General features: G+C 35.4%; 1 protein-coding gene across 1 annotated transcript in view; it reads left to right on the top strand.

The window, feature by feature from the left end:
- Cht10 (Chitinase 10) overlaps positions 1-16098 on the top strand; it is a 130800-nt gene that overhangs the window by 52153 nt on the left and 62549 nt on the right. Inside the window, exons 13-15 of the mRNA XM_075376203.1 lie at positions 1095-1628; positions 8289-8530; positions 11174-11384. Of these exons, the coding sequence (XP_075232318.1) occupies positions 1095-1628; positions 8289-8530; positions 11174-11384 (987 nt within the window). The remainder of the gene's footprint in view (positions 1-1094; positions 1629-8288; positions 8531-11173; positions 11385-16098) is intronic.

Raw genomic sequence — 16098 nt, 5'->3', positions numbered from 1 at the left:
TTCTTAATCGCATCAGAAATGTTTATCTTTTTTTAAATATTTTATTTAAAAAAATAAAATATTTATTTGTTTCGGTTAATGCAGTTTACTGTACAAAATTTAGCGGCCTATTTTTCTAGTAAATGTTTGGAAGTCGTTACAGTAATCGATACCGATGTAATTCTTCCGATCAGAAGTTAAAAACGCTCTACTTATGAGTACGTACTCGGTTTAATCGTCACATGTAGCAACTAAGTCGATTTCTTGTGTGTATTTAACCCGGTATCAGTTTAACCATGCACGTAAATACTGAAGTCAAGTTTTGATTAGTTTTCTCGTGTATTTCCTCTTCCCGCTTAAATTTTATACGCGTGGAATTTCTTTTCCTATTTGACCAGAATTTTTATCGGATTGTTAATGAGGATGTCGAATCGTTATCTTTATATATATCTATCCGTTATCTATTTACACGTCGTACTTAACAATAATTACAAACCGGCTCGACCACCTTACAAAGCCGTCTTATGAAATACTGAAAACTTTATTTCACAAATAGGTCACAGTATCGTTTCGTTAGATTCATTCATCTATTCGTGTTTTTAAACGAATAGATGAATGAATCGCTGTGCTGTGCTGTTCAATATGTATAAACAGTGTAGAATCTTTATTAAGAATGTATATCTTTTGGGCTACTGTACAGCAGGGAGAATGTGCGCAATATCCGTTATCATTAGCCTACTGTAGTTCTGTGAAATCTTCGACTATCCCAAAACTATAATATTATTTACATTTCTTGATCTAGTATTCATTTTAATATGGAACATACTTGTTAAACCACCGATTTTGTAAAGGCTACTATCAAGAATCGAATGGATTAAAGGATTAACTGCGTTTGTTAAACGTTCGTTATGAACACAGAAAATTAGGAGTTTACTTCTCTTATTAGGAGTTTACTTCTCTTCTAGTAGTACATAGTACGTAGTATGTATCGTTTTCTAGGTGTTCGTTTATTGCTTTCATATTTTTCCCGATCGTTCAAAATCATAATGGTGTATTTATTACTCACAAAACTACCAGAAAATGCATTTATTATTATTTTTTTTTTTTTTTTCTAGGCGAATATATAGAAGTGGAATCTTCAAGTAGTACCACATCTGCACCTGTATCCTCGTCTACTACATCGACAACCGAACAAACTTTGTGGACACCACCACTATCATCAACGACGGAACAAACATGGTGGACACCGCCATCGACATTATCGACAACACAACAAACATGGTGGCCGACACAAACTACTACAACTACATCTACCACAACGACTAGAAAACCTAGACCTAAACCAACGACTACAACGACCTCCACTACTACTACTACTACCTCTTCTACACCAACTACGTCATCAACTACCGAAAATTTACCATCATCTTCTACAACGAATAGTAATGAATTGAATAATTTACCGATAACATGTAATACTGGTGATTATAGACCTGTAAAAGGAAATTGTAATGCGTATTACAGATGCATATTGGGAGAATTTCGTAAGCAACATTGCGCCGGTAGTCTACACTGGAATAATGAAATTAAAATATGTGATTGGCCAGAAAATGCCAAATGCAAAGAAGGTATGTACTTAAATGTACCCGGTACATACGATCGCTCTTTTGTAATAATCTTCTAATAATAATATTTTGTCAGTCGTGTCCATTGTAATTTAAGGATATAATTTTACAGTTTGTTCAAAACCACTGCTGTAGTGTTATTTCCAAAATGAAACTTGCCAGTGCAAACATATTAACTTCTGTATAAACTCGATTCCGTTTACTACCCGCATTATATCTTGTAAAATATTTGAAAATAAACGACTGGACCTCCCCACAGACGCACAGCTCATCAGCTGCCAGGCGGAACCGAAACAATTATCGGTTTAAATTCACGTGGTTGTAGAGCACTTGTGCTCTCATTGCCCTTAAAAACGAACTAGAGGCGTACCATCCCCCCAGTCTCATATAAATCTATACAAGGACCTACCCTTAGTTATGGCGTGCAGATCTTGCGACATCACGAGGCTGTTAAGCCTCTGCAGGTGGAAAATGGGCAACTGTTCGAAATTTAGAACCGGTTCATTGCGATCACCGTTCCGCTCCTGTACTGCTCTGACTCGAAACCGCATCCCAAATGCCTCGGCCTTCCTATCTCTTTGCAACTTCCACATGGCTGCCCGAACTTTCACCACTAAATCGATTGGGAAAGCCTTTCCCAACACGGTGGCAGCCTCATAGGAGGTTGTTTTAAAAACACCAGTGCGCACAATTACCACTGCACTTAACTGGCCAAATCTAACCATTAAATATTGAGTTGTAATATATTTCAACAGCTCTCAGATAGTGTACGCATTCTTTACTATTGACAGAGTGGTCGTGATCTTTGCAAGAACGCTTGTAATTAATGCAAGTCGGACCCTCTAACTTCTTAGGACACTCGTCACGCTTGTGCCCCTCTTCTCTACAATGAGCACATACTGCAGGATGATCACAGAACTTAGCCCTGTAACCATACATGCAGCACTTAAAACAATGCTGGACATCTAAATATTCCTTAACTCGAATAGAAGAGTAGTCTATAAACAACCTGCCCTACTTACTGAAGCTGTTAAATAAAGTATTACTTACCTGGAAAATAGCTTGGTAGCATTCTGCCTTGCGCCTACTCGATTTAAAAAAATACTGAAATTCAGATTTGAAAGAAGCCTTGTACATCTGAGTATTCTGCTCTCTAATGAGTCATCAACTCATCTTCAGATAGTCGCCGATTTATATCAAAAACTATGATTCTTGGGCGCCTCTTGTTCTTAGAGTTGACTTTCATGTCAGACTTACCGACCGACTTATAGATCAGATATAACCTTAAAGGTTTCCTAGTTGAAGCAATGACAACTAACCCCTTTTTTGTTTCCTTAATATTAAGCTTGCCCTCTTTTGTAAGGACCATCTGAAGTTTGTTCCTCATCTCCTTGCTGAATTTAGTAGTTGCCCCTTTCCTTAAATTTACAAAGACCACCTCCGGTTATTTTTAAGACAGACTTTCCTTGTGTTTTTCTTTTAAAATATCTGCGTATCATTTATGCTGAGGAACTGTAACCATTTGTTGAGCCGGCACTGAGCCGTTGTGGTCTCCGTTACCACAACCTACTGAGTCTCAGCCAGTTTAGCAGCTAACTGCTCATACCCATCTGCCGAGGCAGTCATGATTGACTTAAGCTCCTTTAATTTAGGAATGATTTTTTCTCGTGTTCTCTATAATCTTCAACAACTCTCAAAGTGTCCATTAAACGCCCTAGTGAGAACAATCAGCTCCTTCAAATGTGTTACTCACATCAGTTGTTGGTCAAACCACAATCCTAGAAATCTAATCTGCATGCTAGCTTCAACCGATTTGTCTTATGAAAACATTTGAAAGTCAACATGTTCCCTCAACTGGGAAAAATAAATGCAATTCATTTTTTCCGGGAAAAGCGTGAATCCAGTCGATTTACACCACGATTCTAAGCGGGTTATTATGTTCTGAAGCACCCTCTCGGCAGTAGCTGAAGTTCTTTATGCATAGTAAATAGAAAAAATCATCTACCAACAATGAACACCTAAGGTTTTGCATGCAGTTTTTTATACCATTTATAGCCACACCAAACAAAGTAACACTTAGGACACTTTCCTGTGGTACTCCGTTTTCTAGTGTGAAACTTTTGGATATCATCGTTCCAAACTCAAACTCGAAAGGACCGATTATTGAGGAAACCCCTGCTGAATGCAAAGAGATTCCCTTGCATACCCCATTCATGAAGCATATTTAGGATTCCTCCCCTCCACACCATGTCGTACGCCTTTTGCAAATCAAAATATACGGCAACCAAGCATTAGCGAAATAAAAAGGCGTTTTGAATAACAGCTTCCACAGCAACTACACGATCAATAGATGATCTACCTTGGTGGAAACCACATTGTTCAGGCAGTTAGAGCATTTCTCTCAAGGTACCACACTAGATGACAGTTTATCATTCGTTCCATCACTTTACGTACAGTACCGGTCAAGAAGGTAGGATGATAACTTGAGGGGCATGATTTATCAGTTTCAGTATGGGAATCACCAATACTTCTGACCAAGAATCTGGAAACAGATGGTTGGAGAATATTCTATTATAGATACACAAAAGATATTGTAATGCAATACCTGGGAGGTGTGATAACATACCGAGTTTGATATTATCATTTTCGGGGGAAGTATCATGGGAATTACTCAAGCGATGCCTTAGCTCATCAAGAGAAAAAACTGCCATAAACATGATTCCAAATGTGTTTACTACATCCATTGGCGTAGTTACGAAATGCTGTTGTTTTCCAGTCCAATCGGCTGCAGAGATTGTCGTCATCCACATATAGCTGGAACTTTATGTTCCAGCTATATGAATACAACACTATCTGTTGTAACAGATGGTGTTGTTGTTCGAGAAATGGAATCGACATAATTCAGCCGAAAATTTTGTTTAGCACACCAAAACACTCCATGGAAAACAGCCCTCCATTGTGGAAGTCGCAGAGCAATTCAGTCATAGGTCTTTGATTGAAATTACGTAAAGTCCTTTGCTGATAGTGTACACCTTCAGTCTTCATCCCACCAAGGAACAGTAGGCCGTCTTGGCTTTCCAGATGATAAAAGGATGAATTCATTCACGCTATCGAAAATCTGGTATGTAAGCTTGGCAAGTTATTTGATCACGCTATCACCTTGTTATATTGGCCAAAGGAATCCTTGTAACTGATCCAGTCTGCTTTCTGAACCACCTATCTGCATGGCTGACTCTTGAGGTAAATCAATATTATCGACTGAAATAATAACTGGTCTGTGATCGCTTTTAAAAACGTTTTTGGAAACATGGCCAGGTAAAATGTAGGAGTAGGATTGCTGAACACAAGGATAGATTGATGCATGAAAATGTACCTGACGAATATCATACAAACGTATACAACCGTCGTTAAATAAGCAGAGATCTAAGTTCTGCCTCAATCGATCAACTATAGTGCCTCGGGAAGAACATGATAATGAACCCTATGAATAGTGATGGACATTAAAATCGCCAATTATTAGGCAGGGTAAGGGAATCTATGAAAATAGACTGAACAGGTCTTATTATCAAGGGCTTAGTTTGATGTAGCTGTGGTAAAAGAGCCGTCTGTTTTAACTAGGTTCCAGGAGTTCAGCATCTTTTTGTATTTTCTTCATGTGGCTGGAAAAGATAGCTTCTGCTTGGTACAAATTTTGAGAACTGCCTTTTCTTCTTTAAAAGTTGAGCAACTCATGAGTAAGATGAATGAGATCCTTCACAATTAATACATGTTCCTTCCTCCTGACAGTCAGTATCTTTGTGCATCGAACACATATTGCGGTGTTTGAGCAAGAAATTGTAGTGTGGCCATAACTTTGACACTGGAAACATCACCAGGTAGGGGATGAATGGTCATACTGACAGGTAAACTACTTTAATTTTCTTCGGTAGTAGGAAAGGTTGAATATTAATATAAAGGAAGAAGTAGGTTCTTCTATACCACTCTGACGTTGCATTATTCTCTTCATCTCTATAACATATTGGGGAGGAAGTCATCGGTAATTTCACCAACATCTATCTCTAGAAGAAGATCCTGGGAAAAAATTATCCCTCGGCTAGTATTTAAGGTTTTATGGCATATCACATTTATACCACCCATAGGGCAGACATAACAGTGATAGACTCTGCTCATCACTAAAAGTCTCTATCACTATCGATCAGTCTCTCAATTTTCTGTGTTATCAGGGTAACCACTTGAACCCGTTACTACCTTATTCATTAGGAAACCTTATGAAGGGAGCCACCTTCCTGATTATTCCGTAGAACTACAAATATCACGTTTGTATATTGGTGCAAGCGGGACTTGTCACCATTTAAATTAGTATTATCTTCGGGACTGTTATCATCATCAGACAAAGCTGAGCTAGGTCTTTTCACCAGACTAATATCAGTGGTTTTTTCAGATGGACCACCAACCATCATAAGATTTTTCTGTAGATTACTGATTTTGGCTCTACAAGTACGGAGGAAATACAGTGCCACCTCTGCAGAGCCCATGCATACTGAGGCTAAAGCAAAATACATTTTGGTTCACTCAAGTGCCCAGAGGACATCGTTTGAGACTCACTATGTAGAGTTATCCACCCTTTAGGACGATAATTTCCACCTTGGATAACGGTTGCGTTTCATAAGGTCTCACTTCACCACCAAGTGCAAATGTAAGAAGAAACAGTGCAGGGAGGTTGTTGTGTAGTTGTGTAAAGGTTTATGTTGTAATTTGTGTAGTATTCTTGGCATAGCGTATGTGTATAGTGTAAAGTGTTCAGCATCCCAGGTTGTAGTAGGTAGAAAAGCTGCATAGGCTAGGGTTGTGGAGACGTCAACCCCGAAAAGTCTTAAAAAGTAGGAGTACTTTTTTTTTACATCTTAGGTTAGATTTTAAATTATGTTTGTAGGCTTATATATAAAGAAATTGTTATAGAGTAGGGTACAGAAGAGTTGTAAAGAAAGTAACAAATTTACACCTGGTAATTCATGCTGTGTAGTTCAGTGAACAAATACAAAAGAATTTGTACAATTTGTTGATGAAGATTGATGTGACCACATAATTAACCAAGAAAAGTAATCGGCCGATCATGTCCATCAGATCCCACAAAGGAGCTTTACAAATCAGAGCACTGTAATAAACAGATGTATACAAATAATGATCACTGTAAACTCTTTGCATATATACTAACCTATTATCATTATAAGAATCTGATACATTCCACCAACCACACACTACAAATGATATTTTATCTATTTCATTTATTAATATTACTTATGGAATGATATATTTTATATTCAAGTATTTTTATAAAAACAAAATTAAAATATGCAAATGACATTCAATGTACATCATCAAAACAGAAAGCATTTTTATAACTGGAAATTAGATGCAAAAACATTTTATTGACACTTTTCTGGAATTAGAAATGATCTTATTGATTTTTTTACCTAATAAAGCCCACAATGTTGTTCTTATCAGTCAAACAATAATCAAAGTAACTTTTTGATTCAATTTTTTTGAAGTCACAAGACAAATAAATTTATTTATCTTATTTCTTTATTTGTTTACTACATGATAGCATAAAAATATGATCTCAAAGCTTGTTTACAGAAGGTTACAACTCATTGCATCCGGTATAATAAAACCAAACTATTAAAATCTCTGTATCTAAAAGAGAATGCCCTGACTGACTGATTCATAATCAACATACAGCCAAAACTATTATAGGTAGAGACTTGAAATTTTCAGAGTACTTCCATATCTTTAAGTAGGCATGCACTAAGAAAGGATTTTGCGAAATTTTGATTTTAAGGGGTTCAAATAAATAATCTGTATTTTCAGTATCAATTTATTTGTGTCGAAAATATTTGTGTTTTTAAGATCAATCAATATTGAATAAATGGATTACAGTAGTAAAATTTATTAATAATTTAATTTTTTAATTTAATTTAAATTTATTATTAATGTTGTTATTTATTGTTTATTTCTTCTGGCTCTTATTTATTGATGTTGCTTCTTCCTATGGATCGTTTATAAACGTTTAAGAAAAAAGAAGTCTTATGATTTTTTATGAGTCAGCAGGTTAGTGTAGTGTTTCAAAAAGTGAATAAACATATTAATTGAAAAGATAACTGTCAACGACATGTTAATAACCCAATATATTGAGTTATTAATTATAATCCAGTATATATAATAAATATAAATAATGGGTTATTATAATTATAATATTTAAAAATATAACTCACTTTATGCTTTGTTTTTAATTCTTTTTATTTGTGAGTTTCTTTAAAATGGACTCTATTATGTTAGACTGGTAATTATAGATATAATATTTGTAAGTAAAGTGAGGTAAAAATGATATGAGAAGAAGGATGGAAGAAAGAGTGCCACTTTTTACTACAAAAATAATACCACAGGATAAAGGGAGTAGGTGTGATTTTAAATTTAATTTTATCAGTTTAGTTCATACGAGTAAATATAGTATCATCTTTATAATGAGTTTACATACACATTTAACTGATTATTATAACCAGAAAACCTCTTCCAGAGAAATTGCAAGCCGGTCATTAGAGAATGACCGGCTATTTTTTTACTTTATTGTAATTATGGGAATCTATATTAAATTAAATTTATTACTCTGTTTTTTGTTTGGTTAAGAAATTGTTGATGGTGGTTCACAAGAAACTACTGTAACTGAAGCAGCGATACCATCATCATCAACTACTGGAAGGCCAGATGAATGGTGGACACAGCCGACTATGACATGGTGGAGTGAAGCTACTACTGCTAGACCAGTTACTGCTAAACCAACAGTATGGTGGTCACCTGACACAAAACCTACTACATTAATCCCCACCACTACTTCCACTACTACTTCCACTCATACTACTTCCGTTGCTGTAAGTTAAAAGATGATAAAATGTGTGTGTGACTAATATAATACCACATTCTAAATTAAACAGAATGCTGTCCAAAACAGAAGTTTACCATCATAAAAAATAATTCAGGTTTATAATAGATAAATCTGAATTATCTACTGTAAACTGACAAGAGGCCCTTGTTTTAGTAACATCTGCTAATTTCTGTAACAGTTTATGACTTGTTTCTTTAAATAGTCTAGTTTTCAGTTTCTTGTTAATGATGCATTTGACCATTTTTTCTAATGTTGGTGCCAGCTCAGATATCACTTCTCCTGTTTTAAAGAGGGCTGCAGGAGCTTCTGGGCCTGTGGCAACCTGATCATGGGATGCATACAACCTTGGATTTTATGGGTTTAAAACAATCTATTACTTAACTTAAAATCATTTATTACATGCACGGTTGGAGCTACCACTAGATGGTGTAATGTGATCACTTGTTTTGTCATAAAATTTTTAAATATTAATTTATCTATATACTAACAAAAGAAATGTGTTCCTGTTTAACATTCACATTTAGCAATTCATTTTGACTAAAAAGAAAATAATAAAATTATACTTTATTAAACACAAATATAAGTAGTAGTTGATATAATTAATGTAGGAATTAATAATAATCAGAAGCTACCTCTTATCACAAAGTACAATAAAAAGATCTACTCTCAAATAGTTTGAATCCACTTTAATGCAGATCATTATTTGTAAGTTATCAGTTATCGATAATTTACAAAAATTAACATTAAAATTTCAATTAAATTAATTATAACTGTATTTAATACTGAAGTAATTTTGAAATAAAAATTGTATTTATTTAATAACATTGAATTTTCATTGATGCTATTTAAGAAAATTGTACAACTACTTTTTTATAAATGAAATTCTGTATTTAATATACTTGATTTTTATATCCAAGTGATTCAAGAAGGACTTCACAACTTTAAAAGGAACTTTACAAAAATTTATTGAGATAATTTACAGATTTGGTTGAGGTCAGCCACATTGACTTTGGTTCAATATGGCTTCCATTTGTAATGCGATATACATCCCACCTGAAGTTGATTTAATTCCAGACTGTGACCAGCCAGTTGGACATTACATCTGCAGCTGCAGTGTTAATTCAGTCTTAGTCCAACAAGATCAGAAGATAAAGGTGGTACATAAATCAGATCTTTAATGAAACCCCATAAGAAGAAATTTAGCAGGGTTAAATCTGCGGAGCGAGGTGGCCATGCAATTTAAATTTCACGACCAATCCATCAACCTAGTAGTCAAGTATCAATAAAATCTCAAACTTCCTTCGAAGCAGTAGTGAGGTGGTGCCCCATGTTGCTGATAGTAGTGGCATCCATCTTAGTCTTCTAAACAACTTCATAAACTTCTAAACATCTTAGTCTTCTAACATCTTCTAAACAAAGAATTAGAAAATTTTTTGAAGCATGTCCAGATAAACGATACCATTTACGGTTGTCCATTGTAAGAACAAGCCATACAGGCTTTGTTTGCTTTGGGCACAAAAAAATTGACCTTAGGGCTATCTGAGGGTGCTGCAAAGTTTCATGATGGTTTTGTCAATGATGTGAAACGTTAAATTACATTGTCTAAAAATGCATTGTTATTTGCAATTCTATCCACCACTTCCACGCAAATCTACAACCGAGCAACATTGTCATAATTTTTAATGTGTTGAACCATGGTTAGTTTGTATTGCTTCAAGTGCAATCATTTTGGCTTGTGGTAGCAACTCTTAGTGGCAGCGTCTCAACCTTTCATCCGGAGGTCCCTGGTCCTCATGGCATTTCACATGCTATTGTCATTCATCTCATTCTCTGAGGCAATACCTTTGGTGGTCCCACAGGTTAATAAAATGCAATCATTTATGTAATACGTGCTAAACAGTCGTTTGTGGAATCCCAGTCTCACTTGACGTACATCAAGTTGATTTCTTCAGACTACATGCAAAGCTTTCTCTGACTTATTCCACATTAGCTTGAGGAATGCATGAGCGTCCTGGTGATTTTGTACGTTTAACAGAACAACCTATCTTGATGAAGGTTTGGCGCCAAGAGTGAATTGTATGTCTACTAGGAGACTCTCTACAAAAACTACGTTGAGCTGCAGTTGCTTACTGCAAATCGTAAAACCAAAACACACAGCAAACACGTTCCGCACCAAAAAATGTATCCATTTTTAATAACACTGGTGACAGCTTTGGTGGCTGAATTCAGTACTAACTACGTGAATCAAACATGATGTATTTTGCTTTGAAATGAGACCTCAAATGAATTTGTAAGTTTTCTCAATAAATTTTTATATGCTTGTAGATTTGTGAAGTCCTTTTTGAATTGCCTGGTGTTTTAAATTAATTCTAGTAAATTGTTTAATAATTTATTATCTTATTACATCACATTCAATAAATACTTTTAAAAAATTCAAACTTTAAATTTAAAGTAAATGTTAATATACTTTAAAATTCAATAAATACTTTTAAAATTTGAAGCTGTTTATATGAAGTTTTTCAACACTATATTTCATAAGCAAGTATAGGCCACATTTCTAAAGTTTTATGTTACATTAGTTTGTCTTTGTTGTGTTTTTTAACTAATTTATTTTTTTAATTTTATTTAGCCTTCATCACCACTGCCTCCAACAATAACATTTCCAAGTGCTCAGTGTAACAATGGACAGTACTATCCAATAACCGGTTCATGTAGTCAATTCGCTGTATGTTTTAATGGTGCATTAGTTGCACAACAATGTGGACCCGGTTTATATTGGAATCAACAGCAAGGCATGTGCGATTGGAGTTTTAATGTTGATTGCCGGGAGAATTATCGCCGTAAGTTGGTTGAACTTGACATGATAATGTGTGTGCATATTTATAACATATGCATGTTTTGTACAAAGAATAAACTAGTTTTATCATGTATATATACATTTTTATTTTAAGGTTTGGGGGCATTGACTGCTGTGGTCATTAGGTCATTAGTCCCTTTCCACATCAAAAAGAAAAAAGATAATATTTCTTTCCCACCCTATTAAAAAAGATCAGTGACATAGTCAGTAGACTCGTCTTTTCATAACAGATCATCCAAAAACAGACTTGTCAAGGAATAAATTCCCCTAAAGAAACAAAGTATGACAAGGGTGTGAAGTGTGTGTATCACTTAAAGCACAATAAAAACACTTCAAAAAACTTGTCAAAAACACTTAAAACACATAAATCATTTCCAACAAAGTGTTTTCAAAACTTTTAAATGCTACAATAATGTCACAAGAATATTAAGAAATCATACTTTCATTATAAAATTTCTAAAGCTCATGGAAACTAATTCCTTAATGCTATCGCTTAGGTTTACCTTTTTTTAACCTTAGACCATCCTTTTTTACTTCTTTTTTTCGTTTTACCGAAGGCCTTGATGTGTTTAACTCCAGCGTGTCAGGGACTTCAGAGATGGATTATTCTGATCCTCTGCAGTAGATTATGGAGAGCCAGCATCAAATGATACCGGCTTTGATAGTACAGTCAGCAGTGCATCAGAGTCGAAACTCAATGCACTACCCACTAGAGCGTGTGGGGTGGCTAAGTGCTCACCCTCTTGTTTAAAGGCATTTGTGCTTTTGGAGGCTGCATTATTGGTTTTACAAAATCTGTTTCATCTAAAATTTTTTCATAGATTCCTGAATAGGGATTTTCTTGATCTGAACTTTAATTTGTGATTTAGTTTGCTCAGGTTTTCAATGAGCTTCTTCATTTTCCTTCAGTTTAGAACTGGTTGAAGGCCCAATCCTTGGTGGAGAAGAGGCCATTGTTTTAGTAACATCTACTAACTTTTGTAACAGTTTATGACTTGTTTCTTTAAGTAGTCTAGTTTTCATTAATGATGCAGTCGACAATTTTTGCTAATGCTGGTGTCAGCTCAGATATCACTTCCCCTGTTTTAAAGAGGGTTGCAGGAGCTTCTGGGCCTGTGCCAACCTGATCATAGAACACAGTCTTTGGTGATTTACTAGTCATAATTTTCTTTGCATCAAAGTACCTGACGTTCTCTACGGTCTTCACTTCCTGGATTGCTACTTCTTGTTTATAAACAGGACAGATCTTGCTGAGTAGTGTTGATGGCAATTGACGCACACAGGTCAATCCCTGCATGAATCACCAGGGTGCAAAGGCTCACTACACACACAGATTCTTTTCCTTGTACATCACGCTGCTGTGTTTCCAGATTTCTAGCATTCAAAATATATAACAGATTTGGGATGAATGGACGAAGATCTAATCGATGAATACTAGCTTTTATCTTCTCTGGAAACCTGGGTCGATTAAACATCAGGACATGTGATGCGGAGGGTATAACTTCTCCATTGTGTCATATGTTCAATCTTTGACATGCAACGACTCCTTGTGGATGAAGTTCTTCAATGATTTCTTCTTCTGTGCAGCTTAACAGGTCCCTGCACACAACAACACAATTGGAAGTATTTAAATTACTATCAGTGACAACTTCAATGTCGATGCTACATCGATATTTGTTTTGAGTCACCGACTCTTCTTTGTTTTGAGTAGTGTGATGACTGTAGGTCGTTGACGGCCTCAACAGATAACCCTGTCACAGTCTTTCTTGTTTCCTTAACAATACCCCTAGCAGTTTCTGTGATGCCTCGAGTTATCACGAGATGGCTAATTTTTGAAAAATCACTGCTTCCTTCCTCTTGATTATAAGATATTTAGGAATAGGTCTGCCACTCTTTGGTCGAATCTTGGTTTGATCCTTTCTTCCTGAATTCTACACTCTTCCTTATCACTAAACTCTACACTTTTTCTCTTCTTCGCTTCTGAAGAAAGAAGTTCTCCAAGACGAGGGTTGTTACATGGACCCTTTGCCACGGAAATTGTGGATGTAGAGATATCATCGCCAGTCAATCTGTCAAAAGGTGCAAGCGAAGAGATGGTTGGGCGCTGAGCGTACCCCGAATGATAGATCCTGCATGGGTTCCCTCAGTAAGTCACCTCTCACAAATTTAACCAGTGCTGGGAAGCCAGGTACTACCTGACCCACAATACGGACATCCCAGGACTCACATGTAGCAGTAAGGTCTCTGATACCCTTACTCATAGGACAATCCCTGCCAAGGGCCAAAGTGACTGACTCACACTGAGCAGTGTAAGACTTCAGCATAACTAAATTCACAGCAGTCCACCCTCAACCAGGCTTCACAATCAGGAAAAGGGATGGGCACTCCCCATCCGCACTCTGCCCAGTGAAAGCAAAACCAATCATGGTCATGCCTCCCGCATCCGATGCAAACAATGAAACCAAGAAGCACAACTGCAACCAGCTCGGGACCACCAATCCTGTACTCCACTGGGGAGCTTCTGAGCAAGACTATTGTCCTGTTGGTTGACATAAGTGAAGGTAACTAAGTACTGTGTCATTACATGTTGCGTTTGTGTGTGTAGATGTTATTACATGGACATGGGGTTCAGATGAAACAATGTATAAACTTTAACATTCAGCGATGAAACTATGGAAGTTACAAAAGTAATAGAATAAAAATTCTGTAGAAAGTGATCATTATTCCATAGAGTATTAAGGTGAAATGTCGATGTTATAAAATTTTTCTAAATTTAATCCTGAAAGATGATTGCTTGATGGTTTGCAAAATTACTGTTGACTGCCTATCAAGATGTTCTCTAACCTCTTTGTGATCATATTTCCTGTAAAAGACTAGATCTGTGAAAATCTTTCTTCTGGAAACTTCATTATGACAAAACCCTTGCATATTCCTTACTTACATTTAATCTACATATTTTAAATAAAATATAATTCCTCAGGTTTCCAAAGCACTTTAATGTTCAGATATGGGTTCTCTTTAAGATTACTGGTTATTTTTTGACATGAAAACAGCACTTAAAGAATTGGGAAACTCATTCTCAAATAACACTTCTAGAAATGTGTTAAACTTTTTAAACCATGGGTAATCACTGGCATGTGTTTAGTCAGAAGGATCATACTTAAAAGGAAATAAAGGCTGAATACATATGCCAGATATTTTTATCTTAATGCTTTAAGGTCAGGGTTTCTTTTAAGTTAGATCGATGCATTTTGTTTTATTTTCTTATGTGAATTAGTACAATTTTTGCCAACAGAAAATGGGATCAGTTGCTGCTCTGTTTTCTCAGGATATGTTTTTGAAGTGGGGGCTACTTCTTTAATATAAAGTATGGTTTTTTCATAATTTATCATTTTCATAAAAAAAGAAAAAAAATAGTTTCAGGTATTCCTAAACCCACATCAGGTCTATGCTATAAGTCACTACACATTTAGTGAATGTCCTGTGAGACATATTAATAATGTACTGCGGATACACAGTGTATTAACTTGCCCAGCAGTTATTTTTAACCAATTTTGACGATTTTTATTTTAATTGAATGTTTATTGTTGCAGTGTTATAACGTCAGTATATTGCTTAAATATGAAAGTTCCACATCTAATATTTTTAAAATAATTATTGACAACTGGGAATCTTAACTAGAATTATTGCCACCTAACATGTATGTTGCGGAAGTAAACATCTCAACATAATTCTGAAATTACAAAGATATAAATTTGAGTCACAATGAGAGTTCAGTTTATAGTGAAGCTGATGCTGGTCATAAATTATTAATGATTATGGTTAAACTACATGACTTCATTGAGAAACTCTGTCACAGTCTGATGATGTGGCTTACTATAAAGTCTTACTGTAAATGAAACCCTGATTGCTCCTGAAATTTCAGTTCCGGGATGAGGGATCTCTCCGCTCCCTTAGAGCAAGGCATTTCAACATCAAGTGCCATTTTAACAGGACTCAATGGACTCAAAACTCATTAGCTTACCAAACATGTTAAAATATTCAACGAATCATTAAGAGCCTGGACATTATTAACCTTGTATGTATCCAAGAAAGGTTCTTCTAAAACCTGAATGAATTTATACACAAATTTTTTCTCCTTGCATCAGATGTTCCACTCATTTTTCCATGCTTTCAAAGTAAGGATTTTTTACCCTATTCTTCAGAGCAGTGTATCAGAATTTGGATTGATTTCAGCATCAACAAAACAGTTTACTGTAATTTCAGTTCACAGCTCTTGGCTGAACACCTTTACTTCATAATTTCCACATGGTAGTCTATACTTTTACCAACAAAACCGCTGGGAGAGCTTACAAATAGCATGACTAAAATCATACTATCTCCCATTTTCTACATATATTTAGAATAATTTACAAGTTTAGAATGTGTTATAAATTATGTATCTGATGAGTATAACATCATGGCTGTATTACAAAGTATCGTTCATCTTTGCAATCAACCTTGTAATTAGTTAAGGTATAAAATATTTGTATGTGTAGATGAGGTACATTTTTAGAATTACAGAATTTTTTTACTATATCAACTGAAGGAATCCGTTACATTACAGCAATCCAACATTACTGATCTTTGAATTTAAAATCTTTTACATTAACCTTTACAAATTTAATACCTTTTTTTAATACTTGTTTTCCCCATCT

This window comes from Lycorma delicatula, chromosome 9, assembly GCF_047948215.1.
Source record: "Lycorma delicatula isolate Av1 chromosome 9, ASM4794821v1, whole genome shotgun sequence".
Taxonomy (NCBI): domain Eukaryota; kingdom Metazoa; phylum Arthropoda; class Insecta; order Hemiptera; family Fulgoridae; genus Lycorma; species Lycorma delicatula.
The sequence above is the reverse complement of the archived record's forward strand: the minus strand, read 5'-3'. Positions and strand labels throughout refer to the sequence as shown.